Here is a 19,929-nt window from a genome sequence, read left to right as displayed (position 1 = left end):
ACAGAAAAACAGCAGGGTACTGTAACTGTAAATTCATTTCAGTTGGCTTACAAATTGGCACTGGGTTTTAACTGCCTTCCAGCTCTAATTCCGATTACCTGCTAATTAATACGCAACAGAAAAATATCATCTATTTACTGTAACTACTTTTCCTATTCAGGGTTGTGGGGGGGGGGGGGGGGGGCAGAGCCTGTGCTAAAGGATATGGGCACAAGGCAGGGAGCAACCCAAGATGGGATGCACTGCACACTTACTGAATAGGCAACTTAGTAACTCCAATCCACCTTAACATAGTTTTGGAGTAGAGGGTACCGGTGGAACCTCACGTGGAGAACATGCATACTCTACACACATGGAGCCATGATGAAGACCTGAACACTGGTTTCAGAGGCATAAGGCGACAGTGCCAACCACTGCACCAACATGCCACCTGGAGAAGAACACCTCCTTTTACAAAAACAGTAAAAACACGAACATTTAACATACAACATTTAACACACAAGATGCCAGGTGTACTGCTTATGAATAATAATGCTGGTAGTTCATGTTTGCATGATATTATACAGTACTGAAGGCTTATGACGTCTATAATACAAGTCGATAAATAGTAAATTATATCCAGTAAGTGGTATCTTCAAGCCTGCAGATTAAATCATTGTGTACTATGAGGAAATGAAGCAGGAAAGCACTTGTCTTTTGAATGAAAACATCTCAGCCAGCGAAGTTTGGAAAAAAAAAATCAACTATGATTTTCTTTAAATTCATTTAGAGAGTTCTGCAAGTCGATATCTGGTCTAGACACCTGTCATGTAAGTAAGATGAAAACATTTCCCACTGATGCTGCTCTTACTCTCCAGCCAAAGACTTTCTTGATTTCTGGACTCCTAGTCTGTCCTGGTGGTAAATGGACCTCCCCCAAAATATTTAGCAAATGGACTGATCTTACTACGCTCTCCACCCCACCTAGAGAACAGCACTGCAAATACGGAGGAGGTGTAGGAGGCACTGCCTCAGTGACTCAGCGATCGTGGTAACCTCCGGCGGCTAGAGCAGCATATCTGTAAAGGAGACGCGACTCGCACTAGGCTATAGCAAGTACCCACACCTGAGTAACCAAGCAGGTAGATGACTGAGTTATGTTGACCCCTTGAGTTTAATCAACCTGTTTGTTATGGTAGTTTAGAGCACAAGATGATGGGAACCTAGAAAGGTATCACACACAATGATTCGCTAAGAGCAATATAAATAAACAACAACAAACTAATTGGCTGCTTTGGAGTAGAGCCAGGAAGCTGAGTTCCTGTAGAAAACCCACAAACTTCATTTATACAAAGCCATGCGTCACTGGACCTAAAACCCTGCTTTTGTATGTGAGTCACTGTGCTTCCCTCTAATTCATGCAGGTTGTTCATACAACGTTAAAAAACAAGGCAACTCCAGAGCTAAAAATGCCCTCAATACATGACTCAACCTATTCATCTTTGAAATACTGATGCAATGTGTGAAGTCATTTATCTCAGATGTTTAATGCTTCTGCTAACATGCAGCTCAGGCCCAGTGGTAAAGAGTGAATGAGGGAGAGAATCGGCATCAACAAGATCCCCCCCCCTCCCCCCCATAGACATTAAACAACATCCAGGCAAAGCGAAGAGGATACCAATCTCAACATGCCAGATGGCAAGCTGTACTCCATACTGTACTGCTGACTGTGTGGCTAATAGTGCTGTGTGGATGAGTAGCTGATTCCACAGTATGAATGAAACTGAGCCCAGGGTGATAGTTGGGGGGGGGGGGGTGTCCCACAGCTGACACATTAGCTCAGAAGTGGGTGTCCAAGCTCGTCTAATCTGCTTGAGCACTCCAGCCCATCGCTATTTCAGGAGACGACAGGGCTGCTGGTAGGTCTGATTACACAGCATCTCTCACCTGGAGGAGGGTCTCCAATGCACCCACATGCAATCCACCACGCCATAACCCATAGACCTCCTGACATTCTCCATGCTATCATCAGCTGTGATGCACATTACTCTGCTGCTGCTACTTTCACTGCTAAATCCAACATCCATCCATCCATCCATTTTCCAAACCGCTTATCCTACTGGGTCGCGGGGGGGTCCGGAGCCTATCCTGGAAGCAATGGGCACGAGGCAGGGAACAACCCAGGACGGGGGGCCAGCCCATCGCAGTAAATCCAACATCAAGGCATTTAGTTACTACAATTTTTATAGTATGGCTAATTTTGCAGCAAGCCCAGAGAAATGCTGACATGCGGTTAAGAGTGTCCACTGTTCTATGCCCAGTGCCTCCGGGAATAGGTTCCAGGCTCTAACCTGTCCTGGATAAATGGTTATAAAAGATGAATGCTTGATAATTATAGCAGCAAATTCTTTATTGTGCTTGAGCTGAAATTCTAGAACTTCGTGTTTACATAAACTGTTCAGGGCTACTTACATCACTCTGGTGCTTTGACACCTCTTTAGCGAAGACAGTTTCAATTGTTTGTGGCATCTGGGTGTAAAGACATGCAGTGGCACCCTTTCTGCCCTCCTCTTTGTAAGTTTTCTGCACAGCAAAACAGATGCAAGTAGTTACGCACCGCATGAAATGAGGCAAAAGCTCTGCAAACAAATAAGGGTGGTCTAGGTTTGGTCACGAAGTGCATCAAATGTCATTGAAACTTGCTATTTGGGCAATATGCATGACGACGTATAGGTCTCTGTGACTTTCATTATTTCTATTTCCACTTTAAACATGTTACAAATGTATGGTTTTATATGCTTATTTTAAAAAGGCTGGAGACAAATATACTAATGAACAAAGTTAAATGTTAGTTATTGCAGTTTTTCTATTAGTAATTATCATAACTATACATGATATTAACTTTTTGAAAATGATTCTGCATTCTCTGTTCCATGTTTTAAGCAGCATGTGCATAGTTTACTGACCCTTACTTGATGTTTAATATAGATTTATGGGTCAAATTTTGATGATACTTCAATAAGTCTATTTTTTTATTCTATGGAATGATTTTTTATATTAAAATTATGTATTTAGCAAATTAATTGAACATACTTTTTCTCTGTAACAAAGTGTTTAGTTGTGTGCAGCCAAACCAGGAATGACAGACCTTCAACCTTGTTGTATGAACCTTCAGCACATTAAATATAAACAGGCCATTACTAATTCATGACGTGATTAAGCAGGATGGACGTGCGACGTGGTACCTTGCTATAGAGCTTAGACAGTTCCTTAGCGTGCTGCGTTTCCCTCGTCTGCGCCATCTGGGCATACAGGCAGCTGACAAAGTCCTTCTTCCCCACCTGCTTGTACTTACTCTGAAAAGCAGACAGGAAGCACTTTTTGCGAAAGCAGAAAATTATACAATTCATCGAAGGCTTGTCAGCCTGTCACTACTGTTAGGAATGTCTAAGTGAGAAACGATCGAGCTTCCAAGCAAACTGGAAGGAGCAGGCGGATCATGCAAATGAATTAGAACATACAATGTTTTCTTTTGTTTGTACAGAAATTGACATCACCTTAACTTTTTGGGTATAATAAAATAGTTGCTCTGATTTTATCATTTTTTTTAACCATTTTCCTCAAATAAGTCATCAGAAATCTTATTACCATAGCAACTTTAAAATGAAATAACATAAAATTAGATAAAGTGTTTTTAAATCATTCAACATTATTGCATGAAACCCAAAATACACAATCAATTTGTATGATAAGATGCATATTTCATGTTCAAGCCATTTATTACTTCTTTAACTCTTGCCCCGGATTTGATGGAATACTGCTGTGTCTTCTCATTACAGAACTAAATGGTAATAACATAAAATTAATTGATTATCTTAGAAGCAAAATTAAAAGTTTAGGCGATGAAGTAGTTTCATTTGAGTCTAGCTTCAAACTAATTTTAAAATTAAGTACAAATATGGTAATTTAGTATTTAAGAATGACCCTGTGTTGGCAGCCCTCTGACACAGTGAGGCAGGAAGATAGCTAAGGATGCTGCTCGCGGGAGCCAGTGAACCAGTAAGGGACTCCAGCTAAGGGTCACATGGTCAAACAGTCAATCTTTGACCCCACCTCGCTCAGGGACTGGGACAGTTCTTTAGCAAACTGGGTCTCATTCGTTTGGGGCATCTGTGCGTACAAACACTTAGGCAACTGCTGATGGGTGTCTCTTCTGTACTTTTGCTGAAAAGTAAAAAGAAAAGAATCCCATTGAGGTGAGAAAACACAGGGTTTAAAACATCGCTTTTATAAAATAAAAGCAATAACCAGTCACAATTCTGAACTGTGAGGTTTGTTTAGTGAATGTCAGAGCGGCAATGAGAAGCTGCTTCCTCTTGCAATGGACATCCTGGATTAGGTCGATGAAGAGACCAAATGTCTGTTCCCCAGTGACCTCAGTCAGAGTAAGTATAGTGATTACAAACATACACACACACACACACACACACACACAGAGCTTGAGTTCTCCATGTTAACCTTCACCTCACTCAGTATCTCAGAAATCTGCTTAGCGAACTGTATCTCTGATGTTTCTGGAAGTTGTGAGAAGAGACAGCTAGAGAAGTCCTGTTTCCCACTCCGCTTGTACTTATTCTGTAAGATACAAACAGACATAAACACACCTCAGTGGACACAGGAAGCCCTGAACTATGATGCAGAGTAATAAGACATGACATTAATGCATCAATATGTCGCAAAGTGACTTTAAGCAGTGAGGATGAGAATTCAAAAGCTACAGTGGGAGGAACAGTCATACGCTGCCAATCACTGACTATCTTACTACCTCACTCTGCAGTTCTGATACCGCTTTGGCAAACTGAATCTCTGTCGTCTCGGGGAGGTGAGAATACAAGCATGTAGAGATGTCCTTTCGCCCATCCGCTTTGTACTTTGTCTGAAAAGGGTTGAAAACCACCAGGGCTACATTCAGTCACCTTTTTGCCAATTTTGCCTTTTTTGAAAAGCAACTGAAGAGAACTGCGCACCTCGCTCTGGATCTGCGAGGCCTCCTTTGCGTGCTGCGTCTCCATCGTCTGCGGCAGCTGCGAGTACAGTGAGCGGGAGACCTGCTTCTTTCCCTCCTCCCTGTACTTAACCTAAAATATCAGGTGTGTTTGGATCTCTTTGCTATTGTATCGCACTGAATCAGATAAAATCAGTAAGAATGAATCAGAAATTAATTAAAGCCAGGGACACTTTTTAAAGCAGCTATGCAAAGTACTGCCTTAGAGAAAACCTGAATGATTTAGAAAAAGCTATTTTTGGACGAGTTCTTATTTTATCAAAATTCAGTCAGCGATTTTCTAAATAAAAAAAAAATACCTCGGAAGGTTAATAAATTATGAATCACTAAAGGGTATTGCAATGTTTTTCCATTCAGAAAGGCTGCAATTACCCTGCACCATTGAAAATGCAGCAAAAAGGGCCAGGTTAAAATAATAAGTTGTACTTCAGAAAGACATAGTCCGAAAAATACAGAAAACTCACAGTAAGGATCACACATACCTGGCTCTGTAATCTGGACACTGCTCTGGCAAACTGGACCTCTGTGGTGACAGGAAGCTGGGCGTAAATGCTTGAGGACATGCCTCTTTTCCCACATTCTCTGTATTTTTTCTGGGGAACATAAAGTGAGCAGTTATTGCGTCATCGCTGTGGCAATGCTAAGGGTCCAATATCATTTAAAAATGTAAATCAGATGTTATCTTGATTATTAAGGTTCTGTACTGTAGGCTTTTCTGTGTATGTTAGGCTTTTCATTTGGGGCCCCCTCAAGTATGGGGCCCCCTGTTGACCATAAACAGTCAGTACACTAAATATTAAATAAACAAGTTCCTTATGTAGGAGATGCTGAAGCAGCACGTTCTGCCATCCAGTAAGCTACCTATGATCTTCTGATTCCAATCAATAGCTAAATATTTAGTTTTTGAAAAATCTGAGGGGGGGGCAGAGCAGAGGGGCCCCAAAATGACTTGATACAGGATGCAAGAGACACAAGATACTTCATTCGTCACATACATGGTTATACAAGTACCCTGAGTGACCCTTAGGCTGTGCAAATCAAATCAAAAATAGAATTAAGAATAAGTTAAAAGTCTTACAATAAACTAATAAGTTATAATAACTAAAAAAAGTATACATAATATAGTGAGTGGGGTTCCGAATGTGGGGGCGGCATGGTGGTGCAGTGGTTAGCACTGTTGCCTCACACCTCTGGGACCCGGGTTCGAGTCTCCGCCTGGGTTACATGTGTGTGGAGTTTGCATGTTCTCCCCATGTCGTCGTGGGGTTTCCTCCGGGTACTCCGATTTCCCCCCCACAGTCCAAAAACATGCTGAGGCTAACTGGAGTTGCTAAAATTGCCCATAGGTGTGCATGTGTGAGTGAATGGTGTGTGTGTGTGCCCTGCGATGGGCTGGCCCCTCATCCTGGGTTGTTCCCTGCCTTGTGCCCATTGCTTCTGGGATAGGCTCCGGACCCCCCGCGACCCAGTAGGAAAAAGCGGTTTGGAAAATGGATGGATGGATGGATGGATGGGTTCTGAATGTCTGCCAATGGCAGTTTTAAGGAGTGATGAGGAAGGGTCTTGATGAAGGTATACCTCGCTCTGAATGACAGACTGCTTAGCGCCCAGCAGGGTCTCCGCGGTCTGCTGGAGCTGAGAGTACAGGCTGTGAGAGAGGGCTTGCTTCCCGCTCTCTTTGTACGTGTTCTGCGAACGGAGAGGATGGTTACAGATGGTTACAGGAAGTGATGCTTCCAGACCTCATGCTTCTGGCGTGTCAGTGTCACCTCACTCTGGAGCTGGGAGGCCTCCTTGGCGTGCTGGGTCTCCATGGTCTCTGCGAGCTGGGAGTACAGAGACGTGGACGCCAGCTTCTTCCCAGCCTCCTTGTACCGCATCTGAAAAGTGACGCTCCTAAATCAGAAGGTTTCCAGATGCATAAGGCGTTCCAGCATGACCACCAGACATGCAGGCACATAGTAAATCCAAATAAAGGGTGTGAATCCACCGTGAAATTTCACAAACGCCAATTGCAATTCATTTCTGGCTATGGGTCTGATGACCACAAACCTTCATAAATTTCCAAGAAATAGACATACAGCTGCACAACAATTGAAATATGAAACCATGTCAAAAATACCAGCAATCAGTGGTATATGCAGGGGGCGGAGCCACAGGGGCACTAGCCCCAGCTGAAAGCTAATTGGCTCCCAGATAGCCTCATCCCCTGTTACTCGCTGATTCAAAACATATTATGAATTATGGCTCCTCTTATGCCCCTCACCTATAAAAATCCTAGAACTGTACCTGACAACATTTTATTTAATATAGTCTTATTATCCTTTACAAGCCAAAACAAAAAAATACATATCGTACTCTACTGCTATTAATCATGCAATTAATATAATATAATAATATTTCCACATCAAACTTAAGGCATGTCATTGACCATCTCACTGTCCTTTGACAAAGAACGCTAATCCTTGGTTGGCGTAAGCTCTTTCCAAGGCGCTGAATGTCTCGCCCAAATTAACAGATAAGATATCACTGGCATCCAGGATGGTTCTGCTCTAGGACTCCTGGTGATGTGTGAGAAAAGCCAGCCGTCACATGGCGTGAGATCAACCTTTGACCCCACCTCACTCAGAGACTCCGACATCTCTTTTGCAAATTGCGTCTCATTGGTTTGGGACATCTGTGCATACAGGCAGTTAGGCAGCTCCTGATGGGTGTCCTGTTTGTACTTTATCTGAAAAGTATTACAGTAGCATACATTTATCCAATAAAACACTACTTTGAAAACAGCCAAATAATCACAAAATGGATGTATATTGAATCATTTAACTAATGACTATAAAATAAAAATACTGAATACAAAAAAAAAATTGTTATAAAACAAGAGCAATCAAATTTTTATTCTGAGATCACTGACTAAGAAAACCGGTGTCCTTTTTCTCAGTAAAACAAAAACATCACAGTATCTCATTGAGGTATAGATCAGTTATAGATCTGCTGACAAGGGCAGATACAGAAAAGCTTATTCAGAGATAAACTGGGCTATTTATTTCTTGTGAATGTTACCTGGCTCTGGATTTCCGATGCCCGTTTGGCAAGCTGAGTCTCTCTGGTCTCTGGAAGCCTGGAATAAAGGCTTGTAACAGTATCCTTTTTGCCTCCTTCTTTATATTTTACCTAAAAGACACAAAGCACTGCTATACTCTCTCCATAATACCTCTGCCATTAAGACAAATGCAACATTGTCACACCATTATAAAAATATCTATAAAGCACACGTAGTCTTTTTAAAATTACATTAATAATTTTCTATCCTATTTCCTGTTAATACAGTTGTTGAATATAATTGTTGTCCCCAACCCCTCTAAGAATGGGAAGGATAGGGGTACGAGAGAAGAAGACATCAGCAATAACAGCGATTTATGGTGGACAGAGCCTTTGCATTCTAGTCATGATCATTAACATTCCTCAGACTTCTGTTTTCTTCCACACTACCAGATCATGCGTTACCTCACTCTGGATGCCTGATATCTCCTTGGCAAACCGGATCTCGGAAGTTTCTAGAAGCTGGGAATAGAGAGGTCTGGAATTGTCCCTTTTTCCGATTTCTTTGTATTTTATCTGAAACATTACAGTAATAAACAGAGTAATAAACATTAGAGTAATAAACAGAGTAATATTTATTATCCATCCTTCCATCTTCTAATCAAATGAATCAAATTAGCTGTCGCTTAAGGAAGCAAGACATTATATTCACGTTTATGAGCAAAAAAACATTTTTATTAGTAGAACTACTTTCTTCCATCAATGACGAGAGATTTTGCTTAGTTTCCAATTTTTTAATTGCGTTCTACATCTGGAATTTTAAGCAACCAATCAGACTGGAGTATTCAGCAGTGCCATGGCATAAGCCACTCTCCTGCCCCGTGTAGCTATGATCTTTAGAAACATGCTAACAGGCTCTGCTTGACTGGGAAGTAGATGCACCTGACTCTGTAACAGCGTTGCGTCCCTGACATGCTGTGCCTCCTTTGTCGCCGGCAGCCAACAGCACTGGGAAACAGCCTTCACCTGCCTCCCCGCCTCCTTGTATTTAACCTGAAATACAGGAGTCGAAGCTTTAACTTTAAGTGAACTTTCAGAAAATGTTTTGTTTTTTTTTAATTAGCAGCAATTAGATTGGTTGGAAAAGAAAAAAAAAACAATGCATCCAGAAATGACTGATGGACAAGCTAACAAACTGTTTCAGTTTGAGAAGCTGGATTCTGATTAAAGATAAAAAATAACAAATACTTTATTGCCGGGGAACATTCCTTTGAGTGTCTCTAAAATGTACCTGGCTCTGGAGTCTCGAAAGTGCCTTAGCAAACTGGATCTCTGTGGTTTCCGGAAGCTGGGAATAGATGCTTGTGCAAATGCTCTTCTTGCCCTTTTCCTTGTACTTGTACTGCAGCACACACAGCTGGAGCATTATTCTACATATTTTACTATACTTACTTAATTCAACTAACTATACAGTACAGTAGTCGGTATGCAGCAAAAATCTCCATAATTACTTATATATTATTGATGCTGGACACACAACTACGGAAAAAAATTAAGAGACCACTACGTATTTTTTAAGAATCTGCATTGTTAAATACTGGTTTAATCCTGGGTATGCTAGCAGGTTGCTTCCAGGCACAAAATTTCCAATCAGCAGTACAGAAGAAGAAGGTGAAGCAGGAGACACTGGAAACAGCCGGGTAAAGGGTAGAAGCGAAATTCTAATGCCAGAGATGACCGTCAACTTATCCAACAGTGTCTCATGAATCAGAGGATGACTGTCAAAAGGAAAGGGAAGGATTGAGTGCAGGTGTAAAGTGCACTGCTAGGACAGGATGGTATCAGGCTCCTAGAAGCAGGACTGAAGTCCCTAAAGCAAGGAAGAAGCCCTTTGTGAATGAGACACAGAGAAGAACCAAAATATGTATTTTACACAGACGCACACCCATAAATTGAGAAATGCGTAAAACTAAAAATGTTGCTGTGGTCTCTTAATTTTTTCCGGAGCTGATCATCATGCATGATATATATTATTCATCACATCACAGAAGAGAAGATAATACAATCAAATATCAACACTTCTCTCCTTTCATCCCAAAAAATTAGGTTCTGCATCGAACTTTACCTCGCTCTGTATTTCGGTAAGCTCTCTAGCTAGCTGGATCTCAGCCGTGTCGGGCATCTGAGAGTACAGAGAGGCGGAAACGCTCCCCTTCCCACTTTCTTTATATTTGATCTAAAACATAAAGGATGGTATTTTAACATGATTCACCATAATATGAGACAGAATCAGAATCAGAATCAGAATCTGAATCCTTCAATTCACCAAGTGCAGAATATATAAGGAATTTGTTTTGGCGCAGGAGGGGGCATGAAGTACACAGTCAAGAATGCAATCAAGAGAAAAGTACAAAAAAAAAAGACTATAAATAGAATTTAAAAAAAATACGCTAAGAAATAATAATAATAAATAAACACGCAAACGTATAAGTAAAGGTGCGACATATATTTCAAGTGTTAAACTCTTTGTTTTTTTGCAAATTATGACAAAAAATAAAGAATTCAGTATCGATTACTCATAGTTAAATGGTGGATGAGTCATTCTGCACAGACAACTGGAAGCTCTCACCTCGCTCTGTAGCCGGGAGGCGTCTTTCGCATGCTGGGTGTCCTTGGTCTCGGCCAGCTGGGAGTACAGAGACATAGATCCCTGCTTCTTTCCAGCCTCTTTGTATTTAGCCTGAGATACAACATGGGTCAGTTTTAGCGTCAGGGGCAGCTATCATAACTGCTGTGGAGAGCCTGCAAAGTCAGCTCCCAAAGCGTCCTGAGATAAGCTGGTCTAAGCACTCTGGTTTCTCACTGGCGAGTCCATCAAATAATCTTATCTTTAAGATTCCTGCTTCCAGTCTTCTGCTTATAAAGCCCAGGCGTTTGTGATAACATACCAAAACAATAACTGAACATATGCATGCTTAGAGTCAAAATGGCAGTGCAATTAATGAATGAGATAGCAATTATACTCTGAATTAATAACGAAAGCCACCATCTGCTCTGCGTGTTTCTGCAGCTTGCATGTTCTCCCCATGCCACGTGGGTATTCTGGTTTCCTCCCGCAGTCCAAAGACCGCCAATTGGCTAATTCGCATCTCTGAATTTCCTATAGAGTATGATGGTGCGCGGACTACATTGGACTGGCTTTTCATCCATGATGTACTCCAGCCTTGTGCCTCCCGACTTGAATAAATAGACCTATATCTCATGTTGGGTTCACTTTTCCCTCCTTTACCTTTCACTACAGCTAGCCTTGTAGCGCTTACCATTTCAGAGCGCTACCTGCAGTCTGACTTTAATAACCTGCACCTCTCATTTAACATTTTGCATCTAAACCAAGATTCTCATCTACTAAACTTTGAGTAAATTTCATTGTTAAGAAAACACACAGTTGCCACCCACAAATAACCCATCCATCCATTTTCCAAACCGCTTATCCTACTGGGTTCGGAGTCCGGAGGGGGTCCGGAGCCTATCCCGGAAGCAATGGGCACGAGGCAGGGAACAACCCAGGATGGGGGGCCAGCCTATCGCAGGGCACACTCACACACCATTCACTCACACATGCACACCTACGGGCAATTTAGCGACTCCAATTAGCGTCAGCATGTTTTTGGACTGTGGGGGGAAACCAGAGTACCCGGAGGAAACCCCACGACGACATGGGGAGAACATGCAAACTCCGCACACATGTAACCCAGGTGGAGACTCGAACCCGGGTCCCAGAGGTGTGAGGCAACAGTGCTAACCATGCCGCCCCCCCCACAAATAACCATAAGACCAAAAAGGCTTAATCTGCATGTTATACAGTATGAGCATGTAAACCTCTGGTATTTTGCCTAAAAGGTTGCACACACTCATTTCAGGCATTTTTGCATATGCAACTTTGATAAATGAGGCCCCGCGTTTCCAAAAGCCAACACCGGCACAGAAGCCGTGAATCAGACTTAATCACGTTATCTTTGAAATTGTTATATTTATTCAAAGAAGAAATATTTTAAAGGACCCTAAATATTAAGGAGGACACTACAGTATATGAGGCAATGTGTTGTCATGTTTACACACATTAGAGAAAATTTAATTTTGCACATCAAACAATTCTTAACCAATTGTTGTTATGTCTTGAGAGAGTTGTTAGACTTCTCCATTTCTTCAGTTACGGTGGATCCCTTAGACCAGTGCTTCTCAACCCAGACATTCCACATTTTCGCTCCCTCCCAACTCTCAACACACCTGTTCCTGATTGCTTGATTGTTTGGTTCACGCATGCTGAGAGTTGGGAGGGAGCTAAAATGTGCACTGCCTTGGAATCCCCGAGGACTGAGTTGAAAATCTTTGCCTTAGCCAGATTTTGTTAGGTTCAAGTGAAGCCACTTGTTTGATATTTGTCAACGCAAACCCTACCTCGCTCAGAGACTGGGACAGTTCTTTAACAAACTGAGTCTCCTTGGTTTGGGGCATCTGTGTGTACAGACAATCTGACAGTTCCTTCTGGGCATCTCTTTTGTACTTTATCTGAAAAGTAAAACAAATATCACCAAAAGTAACGAAGAGATTATTTTTGGCATTGGGAAGAAACTGTTACCTTGCAGTACACACACCTAGACAGAGACGAGCTGAACACATTTCAACACAGTAAAATATGCAGAATCCTTCACAATATTCCCTTTCTTTTGTATTCACTCAATTTCTGTGCTTGTGCCATAGTGGCCTGTTAATACATCACTGAACAGATACCTCACTCTGGATTTCTGACATCTGTTTGGCAAACTGAGTCTCTGCTGTCTCTGGCAAGGTGAAGTACAGACTTGTGGATATCTCCTTCTTCCCATCTTCTTTGTATTTGACCTTCAACAGGAAAGAATTTTGTGATATTTAATGTGTGTGGCAGGTATGTGTGTGTGTTGGGTGGTGGGGCAGGGGGAAGCAGGTCTGTCCCATAACCCTTTACCGCATAGCCGGTTGAAGAATGGATTGGCGGATGTTTGCAAAATCAGATTAGGCATCAAATATGGCCTTCATGAAACGTTACCTCACTGCGTCTGTCCGAGAGCTCTTTGGCAAACTGAGTTTCAGGTGTCTCACCAAGCTGAGAATAAAGTGAACCGGAGATCCCATCCTTCCCACTCTTTTTGTATCTTATCTGGGAAATAAACCCCAAACATTTCCATTAATTAGTCATACTTAGCTGACTTTAATGCATAGAAAATTATAGAAAACTATGACTATAATGCATAGAAAACTGCCCTATGGCAACATATTTCACTTCAATTACTCATTATTCAGCAGAAAACTACAACATATTGAATTGTTAGAATTTAAAGGAAATGCTAATTATCTGAGATAGCTAATTATCTGGTGTTTTTAAGTCACAAGACATTTATACTTCCCTCAGTAACACTCTTTCTCAAGGACACCCACAAAATGTGTCACTAAACAGTTTTTTTGCTGCGTATTTGATAAGTGAAACAGATGTCATTGTTCACAAATCAACTTTATGTAACATAGTTTTACAGTAAATTGAGAAAATACAAATGTTGCCATATGGCAACTCTGTGCCACAATGGAAAAATGAGTGTTTGCACATGGCAGCTCTATACTATGATACAACTGTAGTGATGTGTTTCCCCTTCGGGACGTTTTACGGAAAGTGGCATCCATTATTTCACATCAGCTGTTTATTTATTTATTTGGAAAGACTTACAGTAATATAATCGTATTTTTGCAAAAATGGCAAAAATATGATTTATAGTCAAAAGTCAAAGTCAAAACACACACACATATATGTGTGCGTGTTTTGTGTGTGTGTATGCATGTATGTACGTATGTACAGATATATATACACTACCGGTCAAACGTTTTTGCACACACTGCTACACTGCATGTTGCTCATTTAACATTTGCGAAAAATATACTCAATATTCTTTGCTAACAAGTGACAAATATGTTCACCATTTTATTAGCAGGAAAATGTCATATCTTTGATTCATCAAAGTAACCTCCTCTAGCAGTCAATAACAGCAGAGACAATTAGAGTATTCTTTCTACAAGAGACATCAAATACTGCTCTGTTTCATGGAATGAAACAGGTAATGAGTGCATTTAAAGTTAAAGGACAGCCTAGAATTTGACTATGCCATCACCTCAAAACCAGTTAATAGGATATCAGACATACATGGTTACATACTCTTTCCATGGTATAAAGGAAACTTGTTTCCTCTACTTATGAGCTAACAACTTACGAACTAGTACGACTTCTGGCCGCTTTTCCCGCCGCGCAGCAGTATAACCTGCGTACTCCCAGCATCCTAGTTCTTTGTACTTGCATATACCCTTAAAATGATGTTGAATAACGACTTACGAACATTTCAAGTTACGAACGGCCGTTTGGAACGTATCTCACTCGTAAGTAGAGAAGCGTCTGTATTTTCATTTACAGTTCTTCGCTCAACTTTCCAGTGCTTAACAAGAATAAAAAAATATGCAGTTTTTAAATTGAAAAGCAAAACAAACCTGTGGTGTGCAAAAACGTTTGACTAGTATTTTGTGTGCGTATCTGTGTGTGCGTATGTGTGCGTGTGCGAATGTCTACCTCCTGTAATACACAGAGCACACACCTCGCTCAGGATCTGAGAGGCCTCCTTTGCGTGCTGCGTCTGCATCGTCTCCGGCAGCTGCGAGTACAGTGAGCGGGAGACCTGCTTCTTTCCCTCCTCCTTGTATTTAATCTACAACACCAAAACGGATGCTTCCTCGGTCAGAGCCATATGGTGCTAATGCTAACACGTCCGGATGCTTGTATTTGCAGTATGTGCCGAGGTTTGCCTTCTGACTGGAAAACAACACCAAAGATTTTTGAGATGTTAAGAGATGAGGGCCAGGCGCTATGTAACATTTACTCCACAAGGTGCAGGGCCCAGACCCTCAGGATTACCAGCAACTCCACATATAAACTGTTCTGGCCGCTGAGGTCAGGAAAAGGCCTCTGCAGCCTCAAGGCCTTCAACACTTCAGGAGAAGCTTCTATCCACAAGTGATAAGCCTTCTCAATAACAGCACAAACTACTGTATACTGTATAGATTAGATAACAATTCCTCTAATTTTATGTTGCACAGTCAGTGATCCTGCCAGGGCGAGCATTTCACTGCAAGTTGTACAATGTCTTCTGTTCAGTTACACTTTAAAAAGCAAAAGGTGGTATTAATGACCTGAATCAAAAGTAGATACTGATGAAACTTTACATACAACACAAGTGAGGTACGAATAGAAATTAGACTGGAGAAGTAAGGCTTTACCTGGCTTTGGAGTTCTGCGACTGCTTTGGCAAACTGAATGTCCGTGGTATCTGGGAGCTGAGAATATACACTAGAGGACATGCTCCTTTTCCCCTTTTCTTTGTACTTGTTCTGAGTAAAAAACAAAGACAGGCAAAAAAAAAAAAAAGAGATATTTCGCATGACTGAGACGACGATAAAACAGCAGCAGGCTTTTGGATACAGGCCATAATCAGAAATATTTCTAACCTTCCCCAGTTAATGTTAATGAACTAATTTCAGATTACGTACTATTTTGAAGTATTTAAGTCATTTAAGCATTTTATGGCTGAAGAGAAACATACAAATCAAAAGTCCAAATCGGCTGTGTACTACCTCACTCAGGATTTCTGCAAGATCTCTGGACAACTGGATTTCATTCGTGTCTGGAAGTTGAGAGTAGAGTGACTTGGAACAGTCCTTTTTGCCAGCTTCCCTGTATTTTACCTGCAAAAATAAAAATTGTTCGAAAATTCCCCTTACTGATTCCATAGTCCATGTCCCATAATGCAGTGCTACTATTCTTGTACGATTCTGCAATAGAGCCCCCTGTAAGCAACAGGCACATGACCAAAGACTGGGAGATGGTCTTTTTGTATTTTTGGAGGCGGGTGATAAAAATGTAAAAAATAATGAGTGTCATTCATACATTTATAATTCAAATGGTAAATTATTAATAATATCAAACTCATTTCAAAACAGGATGTTTACGAGAAACACAAGAGTTGGCTCTTACAAGAATTATTTTAAAACCGATTTAATCTAACATGCTATAAATGAAGCAGTCAAACGAATTATCTGACCAAAAATAGCAGCATCTTTGGCAACTGAGAAAAAAGGGAACTGGACGTCTCCTTATGCTGGTTAGAAAAATTATGCATTCCAAAATAAGGATGTCTCAAAAATAACATCTCATTTTCTGCAGCTGTGCCCATAGAAACGTAGTGAAATGCGTTAAACTGAAACTATAATTATGAATCTACTTCGGCTGCTTCCCTCGACCATATGCTCCGTTCTCCGGAGCAGCAAGCTAATGGTACCGCAGCCAGATGTTGCAGATGAGATGCAGGCCGACTGACCTCACTCTGGATCTGAGAGGCCTCCTTGGCGTGCTGCGTCTCCATCGTCTCCGCTAAGAGGGAGTATCGCGTACTGGGCACCTGCTTTTTTCCAGCCTCCCTGTATTTAGTCTGGATTGAAACAGCATTCATTACTGTCCAGTCAGGCAGGGCTGGCTCTACCTCTTCAAGGGCCCTAGGCAACTGGTAGGTCACCTTCAGTTGCTCTCAGAGCCAAGATAGAAGGATGATCAAGAGTGTATTTCCTTTTTTTCCTCTGAGGCATTAAAAATAGGGCTGTCCTGATATCAGACTTTTACTACACTTTCTACACTACTACACTACACTACTAGACTTTTACTAGTGTCGTGCCCAAAAGAATTCACAATTGCGATATCATTGGAATATATATAGGAAATTTGAACAAAATAACTAAATAACTAAGCAAAATAATGCTACCAGTCAAATTCATCTTTAAATTTCTTTATTGTGTTTTGTCTCTTTGTTAGCCAAATATGAGTAAGTAGTAAGGTGGAGAGTCTGTAACTACGGCTGTATAAAAGCATACAAAAAAAACAATTTTACTACATAGATAGACAACCAGGGCTAAGACTTCCTTTCGAGCTAACTGCTGATAGGCACTGGGGTGTTTAACACACCATCCTGTAAAATCCTGTAATAACACCATTGATATTTCTTATAATTACATCATTAAATACCTCACTCTGCAGATCCATCATCTGTTTGGCAAACTGAGTCTCTGCTGTGTCTGGCATCAAGGAATACAGGTTTGTAGACATCTCCTTCTTCCCATCCTCCTTGTACTTGATCTAAGGAAGAAATTCAGTTTATACTTTAGCAAAATGCATGCACGTTTTCTGGTCGACATCACGAAGAGAGACATTTCTGTACAAAAATTTCAAGTTCTGTGTACAAAACAGATCCCTGATGAAACTGTGCAGGAAGGAGCCGACAGGATCCCATAATCCTCACCTCACTCTGCATCTCGGAGATCTCTTTGGCAAACCGCGTTTCTGTCGTCTCTGTAAGCGTAGAGAAGAGGCTGCTGGAAATACCCTTTTTGCCATCTTCCTTGTACCGTTTCTATAAATAGATGGGGTCCAAAATTCCGGATGTGAAAACATTTACCGCCATGAAGTACAGTCGTGCGATTTTTTCTTCTGACGCTGCGATCATGTTTATACGCATAACACGGCATCCATTCATTCATTTTCACGCTTTCAGCAATGCGCATGCTTAAGCAAAACATTGCTCATGATTACATTTCAGATTTCCTCTCCACCTTCAAGAATGAGTCCTCGTGACTCATCTATTTCAGGAATACCTCCACCAGCCTACATCTCCCCAAGTTCCCCGAATGATCTAAGTGGTGCACTTTCTGATGACTTGAACAGCAGTTTTGTTAGCTTCTCGCTTTGTTAGACATTGTTGTGTAGCTCTTGCTCCTATCCTGCTTACACTTGTACCTGGGCGTTCATTAAAAGCTCAAAGCTGCACTTGTGCCTAGTTCACTCCTTCACAGCACCTGTGTTTGCAATGTAATATTACTCTTATTCATACGTTGCTCATGACAGAAGCCCCTGCTAAATAACACAGATGTAAATGTACACAGCTTACCCTTGGCTTAAGGTGCACTGAGCATTAGTAACAAAGCACGTACCTTGCTCTGCAGCTGGGAGGCCTCCTTGGCATGCTGCGTCTCTATGGTTTCTGGGAGTTTGGAGTACAGGGATGCAGATACCTGCTTCTTCCCTGCCTCCTTGTATTTCGTCTGAAGTGAAACGGTAGAGCAGAGACTTTGAGTGACCCATGCATTTACTTTCTACTCATTCTGAGCCCCAGATCACAACTGAACACATGCGATTATTCCAGTAATTATCACTGCAAATCCCTCATACCAGCACACCGCCCTACAAAGGCAAAGCACTGTAACTACTGTACTGTATGTTGACATTGAGAATAAAAGGTTTCCAAGTTTGGATATTTTATCGCGATTACATTACGGTCTCATCTCCAATCATATTTCTGATTTTGGTTATAACTCAATTTTACAGTTACAATGTTCTGCTCTTGTATGGCAGTATAATATTATTTAACAATGAAGGGACTTTCCTCTGTTAATATGCTCTACCTCGCTCTGTAGGTCTGACACGGCCTTGGCAAACTGCATCTCTGTTGTCTCTGGTAGCTGAGAGTAAATGGATGCTAATGCCGCCTTCTTTCCACTCGCGTACTTGTTCTGTAGGAGCAAGATTTCTAGATTTAGCCATCTGTCCATCCATGATTTATGCATGCTGGCCAATGCAGGGTCGCGGTTCCTATCCCGCATGCTATGGGTACAAGGCAGGGAATAACCCAGGATGGGGTTCCCACTGCAGGGGACACATACACGATTCACACACATATAAAGCATGTTTTTGGACTGTGGGGCAACTGGAGATCGCAGAGGGAACCACACAATGACATGGAGAGAACATGCAAACTCCTCACACATGGAGCCAAGGGAGAGTCTCAAACCCAGGTCCCAGTGGCATCCCAGGTGCTACCCACAGCACCATTGTGCCCTCCTCCAGTTTTCTCATGGTGATAATTTCCTATTTACAGATTCCAAAGAATGAAACTTTTTTTCAGTAGCTATTTGTGGAAAAAACGTTTTTGCAATACCAATCTTAACATTATAGAGAAAGAATTTTATTTGACAAGAACATACAAAAAGTTAAACCATATCACTGTTAAAAAGCAACCACAGGCAATCACATTACAATAAGTGTAGTAAACAGAAAACATTGCACTAAACAAAAACGTTATTTGGTGGGTGAAGGGGGGGGTAAAAATTCAATATTACAAATACCACAATCCTAGAGGAAGGACACAGGATGTTTTTGATGCAGCATTTTCCATTAACATAAATTCATTAATACATCTATTAATTCAGCCCACTTACGTTAAGATACGTAAAGCATGCCAGTAACCGCATAATTAGTCCTGCTGACCAACCCTATGGCGTCTAATTGTGTCAGCCAATCATGGAGAGTGGGAGGGATCAGAACAAATGAAAAAGTTCATCTGGGGCACCGTACACAGGCGGTGCCGAAACGGCGATCTCTGCCCGTACGGCCTCGTCCTGCTACAACACTGATGCTGTCGGTTATGTTTAAAGTGCAGGGGCCAGGAGGCAGATCATTTATGTCGTCTCTTGTTGTATGTGTACGATGTCATTTAAATGCTAACTATAAGACGATCTCTGTTTTTTGGATGCCGTGTTTGGATTAGGAAGAAAAACACCCGGTCAATGTGATATTTCATTTCTTTTTATTATTTGCTTTAAGCTACCATAAGATTGAAATGATGATCAAAGCGATACTGAATTAAGAACAAACAGTTAATCTTCAAAAA

The 19,929-nt window shown here is 41.3% G+C and overlaps 1 protein-coding gene across 10 annotated transcripts in view; it reads right to left on the bottom strand.

Moving 5' to 3' along the window:
- Positions 1-19,929, bottom strand: part of LOC125721063 (nebulin-like) — a 63,055-nt gene that overhangs the window by 20,202 nt on the left and 22,924 nt on the right. For 9 of the 10 annotated variants that reach the window (XM_048997026.1, XM_048997114.1, XM_048997285.1 and 6 more), the window contains 27 exons: positions 18,665-18,772; positions 18,194-18,304; positions 17,506-17,616; positions 17,232-17,342; positions 16,534-16,644; positions 15,791-15,901; positions 15,437-15,547; positions 14,758-14,868; positions 13,173-13,283; positions 12,878-12,988; positions 12,545-12,655; positions 10,716-10,826; positions 10,212-10,322; positions 9,378-9,488; positions 9,029-9,139; positions 8,552-8,662; positions 8,108-8,218; positions 7,665-7,775; positions 6,814-6,924; positions 6,623-6,733; positions 5,527-5,637; positions 5,007-5,117; positions 4,805-4,915; positions 4,504-4,614; positions 4,093-4,203; positions 3,225-3,335; positions 2,452-2,562 (listed from right to left, as the gene is read on the bottom strand). In XM_048997026.1, coding sequence (XP_048852983.1) covers positions 2,452-2,562; positions 3,225-3,335; positions 4,093-4,203; positions 4,504-4,614; positions 4,805-4,915; positions 5,007-5,117; positions 5,527-5,637; positions 6,623-6,733; positions 6,814-6,924; positions 7,665-7,775; positions 8,108-8,218; positions 8,552-8,662; positions 9,029-9,139; positions 9,378-9,488; positions 10,212-10,322; positions 10,716-10,826; positions 12,545-12,655; positions 12,878-12,988; positions 13,173-13,283; positions 14,758-14,868; positions 15,437-15,547; positions 15,791-15,901; positions 16,534-16,644; positions 17,232-17,342; positions 17,506-17,616; positions 18,194-18,304; positions 18,665-18,772 — 2,994 coding nt within the window. The remainder of the gene's footprint in view (positions 1-2,451; positions 2,563-3,224; positions 3,336-4,092; positions 4,204-4,503; positions 4,615-4,804; positions 4,916-5,006; positions 5,118-5,526; positions 5,638-6,622; positions 6,734-6,813; positions 6,925-7,664; positions 7,776-8,107; positions 8,219-8,551; positions 8,663-9,028; positions 9,140-9,377; positions 9,489-10,211; positions 10,323-10,715; positions 10,827-12,544; positions 12,656-12,877; positions 12,989-13,172; positions 13,284-14,757; positions 14,869-15,436; positions 15,548-15,790; positions 15,902-16,533; positions 16,645-17,231; positions 17,343-17,505; positions 17,617-18,193; positions 18,305-18,664; positions 18,773-19,929) is intronic. The other variant, XM_048997259.1, reaches the window with a different exon arrangement.

This window comes from Brienomyrus brachyistius, chromosome 1 (genome assembly GCF_023856365.1).
Source record: "Brienomyrus brachyistius isolate T26 chromosome 1, BBRACH_0.4, whole genome shotgun sequence".
Taxonomy (NCBI): Eukaryota; Metazoa; Chordata; class Actinopteri; order Osteoglossiformes; family Mormyridae; genus Brienomyrus; species Brienomyrus brachyistius.
Note: the sequence above shows the minus strand (reverse complement) of the source record. Positions and strands in the feature narration are given on the sequence as shown.